Below are 13028 nucleotides of genomic sequence, written 5' to 3' on the forward strand. Positions count from 1 at the left end.
CTTTATTGATCCCCAAGGGGAATACCAACAGATGGCAGTGGAGGAGATATCACCATGAAGCCACATACTGCTAAAAAGTAATCTAAGTGGCAGTTCAAACATAACCTCTACATGGGAACCTTCAGAGAGAAGTGGTTCAGTCCTCCGGGGAGGGAGTGTGGGGTGAGAGGGACCCCAGCGGGACACTTTCTCTGGGCCTCATTTTCACATACTGTAGGTAGGGGATGAGGCTGGTCCTTCTCTGAGTCTGCCAGGTAAAGGTAACATAAAAGGAGACTGCATATGTGTGCCCTTGATAGTTTTTTTTATTATGGTGCTGCACCTTGGCAATATTAAATACCATATGTAGGCTATGTTGGAACAAATATTTGTGATGTCTATTTGAAAATGATAATTAGTCAGAATTTTGTTTTATTTTATTTTTTAAAGCACAACAGCGTGACTTGTGTTGTGTCATCATCACAGTATCTTTATCATCATTGGACTATAACTAGGCCTACAGTATACTTACTGATTTTGGGCTGAAGAGTGAAAAATATGTATATTGTTTTAGTGTTTTCTGTACCAAGGTGTAGGCTAATTATTTCATTTGATCTGAGAAAATACAAAAAAAAAACCCATCTAATTTAAATATACTTTATTCTATAATTCCTAAAAATATATGCAATAGGCCTGTACCTTAGCCTACATATCTATAGTTTGTATTATTTTTCTTTCTGGCTACAATAAAAACAAAAATTAAAAAAAAAAAAAAAAAAACTAAAAAACGTCGTGGCCTACTACGACTAGCGGGTGAAATGTCAACAGCTATAAGACCGCATAACACAGAACCTTTTATTGTTGAACGCTTTCTACCAGAAGGGGGACCAATCCGTCTGCCAAAGACGGGAGTGTCACCGACTGAGAGCCGACAGGCGAGAGGCAAGAGGAAAGGAGCCAAGTTTAGGTTTGGAGCCCGACTCCAGATCCGGCGGCGGATGGATCCAGGCATCCGTATCTTGCCTCAATCCCGAGGATTTTAATCATGCCTCTCTGTCTGTGTGTGAGTGCAGGCAGGCTGACAATGATTTCCTCAGTGATTACGTACAGAGCGAGTCCCTGCGGGGTAGGGGCCCCCTCTGGAGCCATCCTGATGGCTTTGGGGGCCTTGCTTCCATTTTCCATTATTATGTGGACTACCGGAGCGACAGCGCAGTCCAAGACCTTGCAGGTTTGTGATGAGGAGGGAGCTCACATCTTCTCTCCGCTTCTTCATCCTCTTTTTAAACCAATTTAGACGTAGACTTAGTCCCGATTCAGATTCAAATACATGATTAGCTAACGGGAGTGAGAAAAGGGATAGCCTAAATTAGTTTTAGTGCCTGTCAGTTGACTATGTAAGGAAAAGTATTTTTTCCGTTTTGTTTTGTTGCATTTTTTTTTATCATTCTCAGCAGGCGTTTGCTGTTGTGCTCTTTCGCGATAGTCTGACAGCAAAATATTCCATTTTTGTTTTAAATCGGATATTCGTCTGATCATTCTTATTGCTGGGAGATGGATCCGCATGATGGAATTGTCACTATCGATATTCTGACACTTTGCTGGGTGCCACAATTAAACTAAATAGGCTACGTAAAGACAGATAATTTTGACATTTTAGACATCCTCGTATGAAATACGAAAGCGTCAACTATCACAGGCTACTGATGGTTTAAAAAGCGCTCCGCATTATTGGTGAAATAAGACCAGGATTACGCCAGGTATCTTATTTGCGTTGTGTTGAATGCAATATATCAGAGCGAATCTGGGAAACTTCAGCGGTTTTCTGTAGGATGTCGCGCCGCAAGCAAGCTAAACCAAGATCCCTGAAAGGTAAGTGGTATTCGCTGCATGTGTAACGCGTGTTACAGGGTAGACACCATCCGCATTCTAGAGCATGCAACATTTTAAGCTATCGGCACGTGTTCGATTATTTGATACAGTACACCTACACCAACGTATAAACGGCACGCTTCACTTATTGTCTGCTATTAGGTTATAATTTATAATAGGCCTAAATGTCCAAGTACAATTCAATGATTCCGTAGCCCGCAAGCAACGCTGCGCCAACTACTGCTTTTGGAGGCTATTGCGAAATTATGTTATGAACATAACACACTGTCTACTCCACGCTACTTACATATTTGGTCAGATAACAAGGAAAGATATCGTAACCAGTATACAGTCGATCAGTAATTATTATCAAGCTGATGATACTACCTTTTATGAAATACTCGAAGGATTGGTTTTGATCGAGTTGTAGAGTATTTTGTTGTCATTGACTTTTAAAAAGATGCCTGTGCACGGTGCTAAGTCTGGTGGAATGTAAGAGTTTGTGGTGGCACATCACGTGAGGAGCGTCGGGGAAGCAGAAAGAAACATTTTAAAGAAATAAGCTGAAGTAGTGGTTCTCAATTAACATTACGGGCATTAACATTAAATCTTAGCCTATAGGGAAATAAGGATGTAAGATGATTGTATATTGACTCTAGCCTATGTTTGACCTTATCTGCGATTTGGGAAGTTCTCTGAGTGACATCGACCTGGTAGGGGGGCGACGTGTCATTGGTTGTGTCAGATCTCTTAATATGCATAACAGAAGGGATACTGTAGATGGATTCTTGAGTAGGTTGTCAGTAGCCGGCCGAATTCTCTCTTTAGGATTATGTGTTCTGTGAACTCAAAACAGTCTTCAACATCTTTTGTTAATGTGTTTCCATTGCTATTTTATACCATGGCATTCGCTTGATGAATTGCTGGCTGTTGTTGTCTTGCTTCATTACAACAATATAAGAATTGCACATACCTTACATAGCATATAACAATTCTTGAGTTTTTCCATTTTCAAATCTATAGGGTACCTAAAAAATAATCCATCAAGTCAGACTGAAGTAGAAGTTTGAAATAGTTTCTCTCTTTCTCTCCCTTTCTCTCTCTCTCTCTCTCACTATATGTATGTATCTGTGTGCATGGAGTGACTACTAATATTTCCATGTAGCATCTGAGGGAAGCCACTGGTATTCATGGCTAAACTCCAGTTCATCTGGCAAGCATTGTATTTTGCTCAGCAAATAATTGTCCACAATTTCACATTCCCAGCTTGTGGTCTGTTGAGCCCTTTCTCTCTTCCCTTTCCTTCTCGGAAGTCATCCCCTCAAAGGAAGATTACACGGTCTGCAGTCCTATGGCCACCATTTTAAATCAATACCTATGGGAGAGTAGTGAGTGAGAAAGAGAGAGAGAGAGAGTCTCCCCACCTTACACAAATCTGTGTCTGTGAAGGACATCACTATATCTGCATCCAACAAGTCAGCAAAGACGTGGCATCAAATAGTTTTTCTCCAAAGTAGCGGCATCTGCAGCCAGGTCAATAGCACAATATAGCATTTTCCCTTCAAATGATACATAGGTGTGTGTGTGTGTGATGTGTGTGTGTGTGTGTGTGTGTGTGTGTGTGTGTGTGTGTGTGTGCAAGTGGCATGTTAAAATCACAAGAGAGGAGGGTATATTTGACATAATATATAAAACCCTTACATTATATTTCATTTCATTACAAACTAGTTCAGTTTTAATGCCAAGTTGATTAAAACCCCTTCTATCTTCTTTTAAACCATGAGTTTTATTATTTGGATTTGTAACACATTTATTTTTTCTAACAGAGCATCTCTCCTTATATCAAATAATTCAATATATACACGGATGTTGAGTGTTACACCTTGATTTGATTTTACACAAGTTGTGTGAAGTAAAACACATTTGTTCTGGACTCGATATTGTGGCACAGCAGTAGTGACACTTTGCATATTGAATCAGAAAAAGTAACTGCTCCGTAGCAGTGAATCACACAGCCAATCATGCGGCCTGGATTTTTTAAAAAATGTTTTTTTTTTTTTTTTTGGGGGGGGGGGGGGGGGGGGGGGGTGGGGGGGGGGGGGGGGGGGGGGGGGGGGGAGGTGGGGTGTGGGGGTGGGGGGGGGGGGGGGGGGGGGGGGGGGGGGGGGGGGGGGGGGGGGGGGGGGTGGGGGTTGTCAAAAGAAACAGTTGAGGTGCAGATATGACAAAAGAAAAAAATAAATCCTCCCCCTGAAATGGGTTATCTTTTTCTGGTGGAATGTGGTGCCCTGTGCGCTCATTGGGAGAGGTTGGAGTGAGTCAGAGGTTATGTTGTGGTCCCTGGGAAGACAAGGCCCAATGTTGCAAGTCCCGTCTCAATTAAGTGTGCGAGACCAGAGCCCGGCTGCGTTATTGCTTGGGGGAATAAATGCCACAGGAGACCGGGCCATACCCCACCGGCCGCCGTGTCAGTTCCCCCACAGACCCTTCCTCTCTCCCCGTGTGCCATCAGACGGCGGCTCCGGCAGACCCGGGCTCTGAGCTGGCTTTGGCACGTGTGGTGCCTGCCACGTCGAGCACTTTCTTCTGCGAGGAAAAAAAAAGAGGAGGCTTTCGCTTTGCAAGCATTGGGGCTACATCAGTGTCTGCACCCTTGGACCTAAATGACATGTTGTTTTTTGTTTTGTTTTTTTTTTCTCGCATTTCCTTCTGCAGGTGTTTTTATTGGCCGAGGTTGTTTCCAGGGGCTCCTTGCATGCATAAATATATTTTCTGCATCATTTAGTCTGCATGTCTCGGGTGTCATCAAATCACTTTTGTGTCATATACACCTTAAATAGCCTCCCTCCCTCTGTCTCTCCTGGCCATGCGAGAAGCGTGTGTTATTGCACTGGACGCATAAGAAAGAGTCAGTGTGAGCACATAGACAGGAAATGTGAGAGAGGCATTAATAGCAACAGTAAACATGGGCAATGGCTCTCAACCTGGCTGCACTTAAGCCCTGGAGGAAATATGAGCTACCCTCTCCTCTCTCTCTCTCTCTCTCTCTCTCTCCCTCTCTTTCTCTGCCGCTCACTCTCTGCCTCTATCTTCTCACTCTGTCATCGGTGTCTCCTCATCTCTCGCTTCCTCCCTCTCTCTCTCCCTCGGTTCCTATCTCTGCCGCCCGTCCTCTGCTGTGTTGTGCTGTGTGTGTCTGCTGATCCAGACTCTAAGCCTTGCCGTAGTCATTTGTTGAATGGTATTGGTATTCTCAGTAAAAATCAGTGGGTTGTTTGAATAATGTCTGAATGTTGGGCCATCAAAAGGTGCCTTTCCTGAATTTGATTAATTCTTTCAGTATCTAGGACAATTTGATAGAAGTCTAATGGAAGACGAAGTGAACTCGAGACATTTTTTTCCAGTTAAACAAATGTGTCAGCAGTGAGTTTAATGTTAATTAAGGACTGAGACAATCTCTGGATGATTTGTACTACGGGACAGTGTCAGAATGTAAGTGTTAATAATTTATATGGCATTATAAGGTTTTCAGTATCATATTGTGTGAAACTGGTGAAAGTTTTCACATGATTGGAATATTCTGGAAGAAATATTAGAACACTGGAAGCTGGACTGAACAGCATAGCTTGATTGATAGTATCGCTCCAGTATTCTCAAGGGTTTATGGCCAATTTAAGGGGGAAAATTCAGTTCAGTTGACATGAAGACATGGTGTCATTAGTATGATTAATTTGACCTAAGTGCAGGTATGGGATGTTGACCTCTTTTAAAGCTTTTAATAAAAGGTTGGAATTTAAATTTTGTCATGACGCATGTAATTACAAGAATCTACCATTAAACAAATGCTTTATGTAAATAATTAGAAAACATTCTGTAAACTTTAAATTTAGTGGTGGTCCAACTAATGATCTGTGATAAAACAGTCATTAACACTTTGTAATGTGACACAAAAATATGGTATCATTATCATTAAGGAAATTGTCATAGAACCATTAAAGAAATCCCATTAGCGGGCCTGTCACTGCACTTGACACTCGCCTTTATAACTTGTGTGCGGTGTCGCGGGAGCTGGCCGATATTTCTTGTTATTTCACACAGTGTGAATGTGGCTTCCTCCAGAGTTGCTGTGGCATTGCAGGAATCCTCAGTTTACAGGCAGGTTACAATCTTACTCAACTGTGTTTCAATCAAGAACATAACAGACAGTTATCGCAGTGAAACTTTGGTTACATATAAAATCAGACCCAATAGAAATATTGTTGTGATTATCGTTTTCACCATTGTTGACATCATCAACTTCATCCTCAGAGTTGTCTTTATTGACATTTGACTAGCAAAGCAGACAGCCGTGTAACTGTAACAGTAGACTTGTATAGGATGTAAGACAGGAGAATGCAGAACGCTGGTACATAATCATCATGTCCTTCACTGTAAATCCTTCATGACACTGCTCACCGGCCTCACCCACCCTGTTGCGTTCATTAGATCCTGGCTCCTGTACAGTTGTGCATCTCGGCCTCACTGCACTAATTGATGGGGGTTGACCTCAGCGACCCTCTCTAAATTGAGTTGTAATCCCTGTGGCGAGAGGCTTCTTGTCAGCTAGTCGGGCCGCATTACAGGCCTTTTGTTCTTGCGTGCGCCTGGACTTATGTCCATGGTTTTGTCCAGAGTGGCCCTGTGAATACAAGTAAGAGCACAGTCACTGAAGCCAGCATGTGCCAGGGAGGGACATTATATGCTGTTCTACACCGTGGAGGGGTCAAGTGCCCCTACTGCTGTGTTAAGTAATGTATACCAGTAAAAATGTTTTGTTCCTATTCAGACCTATGTTATACATACATTTTAGGGAATTGTAATTCTGCAAGTGTTATAGCCTTTAATCATTGCAAGCGATATAGCCTTTGCCTGTTCACTTAATAGAAGAAATATCGGATTATTGCCCTTTCTCAGTGGTTGAGGTGGTGCTTTCTTTTCTTTCTTACTGTGTAGTTTCTAGTCACAGCCTGAGAGTTATTTCTTCTAGTGACATTAAATAATACAGTGTGATAAATTAAATCATATGCTCTTTTGAAACTCATAAAATACGAGAGCATGATAAGACATTGGAGATAAGCTTACATTATGAAAAAAAGCAGTCTGATGTTTTGATGTAAGCTCATTTGCACACAGCTTCCTTCTAATGATTATGTTACTCCATGGAACTAATCCAGTTGACATGTAATAGATTTACAAAGAATAAGCAGACCGAATTCATTGGTATATCTTTTTTTCATTTGATGTTTTAGATATAATTGACATTTTAAAAAAAAATCATTTTCAGTGGTCTATAGTCTATATATATATATATATATAGTATAAGTATACTCTTTTGATCCTTTGAGGGAAATTTGGTCTCTGCATTTATCCCAATCTGTGAATTAGTGAAACACACTCAGCACACAGTGAACACAGAGTGAGGTGAAGCACACACTAATCCCGGCGCAGTGAGCTGCCTGCAACAACAGGGGAGCAGTGAGGGGTTAGGTGCCTTGCTCAAGGGCACTTCAGCCGTGCCTACTGGTCGGGGTTCGAACCGGCAACCCTCCGGTTACAAGTCCGAAGCGCTAACCAGTAGGCCACGGCTGCCCAAAATTAGATTTAACGCATTGGAGTAAACGGAAGCTGAGTATATTTAAGGGTAAGGCTATTTGCACCCCTGGTACAAGTACAGTGCATGCTATTCGTACCCTGGTGCAATAAGAAGTGAATTCTATTCGTACCCCGGTGCACACAGTAATGTGTCCTATTAGTACCCCGTCTGGTACAAATATCAATGTATGCTATTCGTACCCCGGTGCACACAGCAATGTGTCCTATTAGTACCTTGCGTGGTACAAATATCAATGTATGCTATTCGTACCCCGGTGCACACAGCAATGTGTTCTATTAGTACCTCGTCTGGTACAAATATCAGTGTATGCTATTTGCACCCCTGTGCATTTAATCTGGCATATTGATCACACAATGTAATTTTTTTTTTTTTTTTAAAACAAGCAACATGTTTTTTTTGTTGTTACATAACAGAGTGTGAATAGCTCAGCTGTGTAATAGACACTCTGAATAAGGTATGCTGTTTGCATCAATGTACAGTTAGAAGTGGATGCTATTCTTACCCTGGTGTTTATAGTACTGCATGCTATTTACACCCTGGTGCATGAACTAGCTAATTGTTGCAAACAAAACTTCCGTTGAGAACCGATTTCTTGTTCAAATTGCGCGCCTTCTCTCCAGAGACGTTGGTACACATGCACACTCACTCTGCCAAAACGCATCACACGGGACTCAAACACCGGTCTCCCACGTGCCGGCCCTTGCCTGTTACCACTGCACTATCTGCTTCCACACAATGATGATGTTTGCAGGTAAACTTATAGTTTATAGGCCGGAACGTCATATTCACAAAATTTCTGTTAGCTAACAAACTGACAGTTGTATGTGTTCACTGAACAAAGATTATGAAAATAAAACACAACTTTTCCATCTCAATTTTAATTTGAACAGATATTAGTACTGAAACCGTTCAGAATTCTTCACTTTCTGCTGACGAAAAAACGAATGTCGGACATGTTTTTTGGGCACGCGAGCAACATGTTTTTGTTGTTATGTAACAGGGTGTGAATAGCCCAGTTGTGTGGCCAAGGCTATTCGTACCAGGGGTACGAATAGACACTCCGTATATTTAAAGGAAGGCCAACAGAAAGCCCATTAGAGGTTAGGAAAAGGCTGTGGAACTGTGAGCAAATTGAGCTCAAATCTGCTGTCTGACTATGACTCCCTATGCTGAGTTTGAGCCATTAGTTGTATGGAAGTATGTATGTCAGAAATTGATACCTCAGTCTTACCATGTTTCATATATTAAGAGGCCGCTTTTTGCATAGAGGGCTCTTGTATCAGAGCATGTCTGTGTAAAATGACTATTACCACAATGTAAAATGTACTGGAGATGATTTATGCTGGGCCCGCCGATCTCATCTAACCCCTCCGAGAAATGAATTACTGCTCATGTGACCAATATTACTATTCCATGTCCCTAACTGCACTTGTCTAGATAACTGCACTCGTGTCAAACCTAGGTTTAGTGCTATCATTTTATGCACAATGGAAACATTTGGCAAAGCACAATAAATATGTACTTTATTGAGGAAATGTCAGTTTGTGGAGGTTATGTGTCTGACCAAGCACAGTGACTCCAGACCTACTGTCATTTATCCTAGTGGGCTAGTGATCGAAGGAGCACAGGGGACCTGCACCACTTCCTGTTCACCTCAAGTGGCCTATAGTGTTTGAAATAATTGAGTGATTGCCTAAATATCCAATCACACTGCCTAGTCCAGTTGAAGTTGTTATTGCAATCATACCATGCTGACCAATTACAAACGCAGTTGTAGGAAGGGGAAATGATAGAACACATAAAACCTGTTGCTGCTGTTGAAATTGAAAAAAAAAACTTTTTAATAGCAGCACAGTGGTACTAAATGACTGTGAGCTGTCATAATGTAAAAGTTGTGCTCTCTTTGTTAAAAGGGAATTTTCTGCCTCAACTCCCTTCGCCTCACCAACAGGGATGGCAATCAAAACAAAAAAGTCGAACTCCCAACATACCAATCTACCTCGGAGCCACAGGGGATTTATTAAGACCCCTGCCCCGATTTAAATGATGCTGCCTGTATGGATCTGCACTGTGATGGAAAAACTCATTTAGCTCGCAGGGGCCTTCCTTCTAAGAGGTGTCTCTCCGGGCCGCCATTGGAGCACTTGTCTGTAGTCAAATCAGCACCTGCAGTGTCCACCTCTCTGCATTAAACCCACCGGCCCCGCTGCTGGCCAGAGGCTTTCTGTGGAGGTTTTTTTCACTGACCACCGCTGGTCACCGTCAACAGTCCAGCCAGTGCTCAGCCAAGCATCCTCACAGCTGCTCATGTGATGCACTTTGAATTATCCACCTTTCCACAAATGGAAAAATTGATTCACGCCTAGATCAGGCTCTTAAGACCTTTTAAAGGGATTGAAAAAAGGAAGGAGCTAACATGGGGCCATGCTGGATGGAGATCATAAGAGTGTTCTTTTGAAATCATGTTAGCAAGCCATGTGACACCTGTATGGTGACCATCACCCTTGGAAACAAAGTTTGTCACCTGCGTTTTTGTCACTTTCACTTTTTTATAGCGGTTTGAGTGGTTTGATGGAGGCTCACTGTTCTTTGGCAAACTCTGTGGTACCTGCGTCCATCTACCGCCAACCTCTTCTTAATTACCTTAAAATGCGACTCTCTGTTAAAGCACTCAAAGAGAACGAAGGCTACCTCCTGCTTTGATATGTCTCCACCATGCCACCCGCTCCAACCCGCACCCGCTCAACCCGCCCCCCCCCCCCCCACACACACACACACCCCCGACACACCCCCCCTTGCTGGGAGGTCCTGTCAGAGGGGGCCATTTCTTTGCACAGGAAATGAAAGGGTAGCTGGAGGAGGCATAATGGAGGCTACGTTCCTGCCTGCAGGGGTGGAACTGTGAGGCACATAAACCTCCTCAATGAGTCCCTCATTTTCCATGGAGCAGGTGGGAGTCTTTTGTTCTCGTCCTGCTGCTAAAATCCATTTAGTTCTCCACACCTGACATACAGCGAGAGGAACTCTTCCAGTTTGAGTGAGAGGGGGGTGTGGAGGGTGGGGGGGGGGGGGGGTGTCTCTAATGAAATCTGTGCATACATTTCACAACACACTCCTTGTTTGTCAGAGACAATGGCGGCGGGCCACTCGTCAAAAGGGTTTTATTGGCGTGTAATGAATTTGTCTAAGCACTGGTCAAAGAGGGGTTCATTCAAGGACTGTTCAGCTCCGAAGTAGTCGCCAGCGTCATTAGAATGCACGGGCATGTCTGCGCTAATGGAACTCTGAAGCTACGGAGTTTTAGCAGGTGATGTCTCTCTATGGGACTTGCCAGTGACTGGTGGAGAGTGTTTGCTATTTGCTAGAGCTCGGAATGCCAGCGAACATGTCATGCAAACTCACATCACTCACTTAGTAAGAATACTGTGAAATCTTGAAAACACTTGCAATGCAATCTCACCCACATTTAGTAGATAGACATCCATACCTGCATTTTACAGGTGTGATATACAGGTATGGGTGATGTTTCTCACTTGGCGTCAGCTGCCTTACATTCCCTTGGTAGGCAGTTGAGAATGGCCTCGTAAGACCAAATGTGTGAGGGAATCAAGAACAAAATCTTTGAACTGAAAGGAAAATATAAAAAGCCCTCTCACTCATTTTCCTTCTCTCAGCTTCATTTCTGTAAGCTGGCATTTTCCACTACCACAGTTTTCCCCCCCTTTGCTTTCTTTCGGTGTATGTGGTTGAGTTTCGATGAAAGAAATATGTTTTTCTTTTTTTTTTTCTTGCCAAGCCAGTTAAGGGAGGAGGCTTTCATACTCTGGTCACTGGGTCTCTGTTGAAGGGATATGTTTTTGGAAGATTTCTATAATTCATAATGTCATTATTCAACCCAATAAGTGATTTATGTGGGTGGCTGTGGACCGCCCTGCCAAACCTCATGCATATGAAAGACTCGAGCGGATTCCCAAACCTGAGGTTGAGTTGCAGAAAGTAACTGAAAGCTCTGTGCGCAGAAGAATATTAATATAAAAACAACAAAATCAAAATGAAAAATCTCTGGTACACACAAGGAGAGAGGGGAAAAAATGAGAAAAGAAGCAGACACGCAATAATAAGAAATCATGCTGAGGAGATCATGCCCACAACGTTTCTTTATTTGTCTCTCTAATCAGTTCTTTTCTCTCTCTTTCTGTCTTTCTTTTTGTCTTTCCATGACAGTAGAAGACGATGTGACTGAGGCCCAGCTCACCCCAGGGCAGACTGCCGTAGCAAGCGGTAAGGCTTCATTTGATGTTCTCATTGGGATAGAAAATGGCCTTTTTGTCTCACTACTTCTGGTCTGTGGCTGTCTGTCGTGATGTGAGTGGAGTGTGTTTCATTCCATTGTGTGTCTTTGGCTCAAAGTGTGCTGTTTGGTGTCTGGTTCTCTTTGCATGTGTATGTGTGTGAGTGTGTGTGTGTGTGTGTGTGTGTGTGTGTGTGTGTGTGTGTGTGTGTGTGTGTGTGTGTGTTTGAGTGTGTGTGTTTGAGTGTCTCTCTCTGTCTCTTCATTCATCGGTACAATATGCATGTGTGTGTTAGCATGCACCAGTACTGTAAGCCTTAGCGCATACAAGTGTGTGTGTGTCTGTGTTGGTGTGTTTGTGGGTGTATCTATTTCTGTGTTTGTATCTCTCTCTCTCTCTCTCTCTCTCTCTCTCTCTCTCTCTGCCGTGCGCAGCCTGGCCAGATGAATGCGTCCTGTCACCTCATGTGGCATCCTCTGCTGCCCTAAAGGCACCAAGCAGTAATCCAGGTCAGGCTTTCAGAAGACCCAGTATGAATGAGGTCTGCTCCTGATGTGCAGTAGTGGATCTCTTATTTCATTTGTCTCTCGTAAAGGTTAGGTCTCATGTGTGGTTATTTTAAACCCGATATGGATGGCTTTGCCCAGCAGGCTGGGGACCCTCGACTCTCCAAGGCTGGCATCAGGGGTGGGTGGAGGGGTGGGGTGGGGTGGAGGGGTGGATGGAGAGCTCTGTGGCTGTGTTTTAGCCAAACTAGGGTTGTCATGTTACAGGAGTAATGTATGTATGCCTCTGAGATGAATGGACTTGGTTGCTGACTGCTGCAATGTTAAGAGACTCTGGTAGATTAGCAGTGTAGTAGATGGTGTGTGTGTGTGTGTGTGTGTGTGTGTGTGTGTGTGTGTGTGTGTGTGTGTGTGTGTGTATGTGTGTGTGTGTGTGTGTGTGTGTGTGTGTGTGTGTGTGTATGTGTGTGTGTGTGTGTGTGTGTGTGTGTGTGTATGTGTGTGTGTGTGTGTGTGTGTGTGTGTGTGTGTGTGTGTGTGTGTGTGTGTGCAATGAAAAAACATAACAGATCGTATCTTCTCTCTTCACCTCATTGTCAAACCTATAATTTTTGCAAACATTTTCAGGAAAATATATATTTTTCCATGTGCTTTGCTGTAGTGCTGTATTGTATTGGCTGGTGACATTTAAGAACAGCTCAGATGGTAACTATGGAGATTGTTGAT

General features: G+C 43.1%; 1 protein-coding gene across 8 annotated transcripts in view; it reads left to right on the top strand.

Moving 5' to 3' along the window:
* The first annotated feature begins 898 nt into the window (after positions 1-898).
* The window catches only part of LOC121717686 (zinc finger protein 521), a 109140-nt gene continuing 97010 nt past the window's right edge, over positions 899-13028 (top strand). For 3 of the 8 annotated variants that reach the window (XM_042102568.1, XM_042102569.1, XM_042102570.1), the window contains exons 1-2: positions 1221-1851; positions 11729-11785. In XM_042102568.1, the coding sequence (XP_041958502.1) occupies positions 1812-1851; positions 11729-11785 (97 nt within the window). In that variant the 5' untranslated portion in view covers positions 1221-1811. The other 5 variants (XM_042102567.1, XM_042102572.1, XM_042102573.1 and 2 more) reach the window with 5 other exon arrangements.

The sequence above is a fragment of the Alosa sapidissima genome, chromosome 1, assembly GCF_018492685.1.
Source record: "Alosa sapidissima isolate fAloSap1 chromosome 1, fAloSap1.pri, whole genome shotgun sequence".
Classification (NCBI taxonomy): Eukaryota; Metazoa; Chordata; class Actinopteri; order Clupeiformes; family Clupeidae; genus Alosa; species Alosa sapidissima.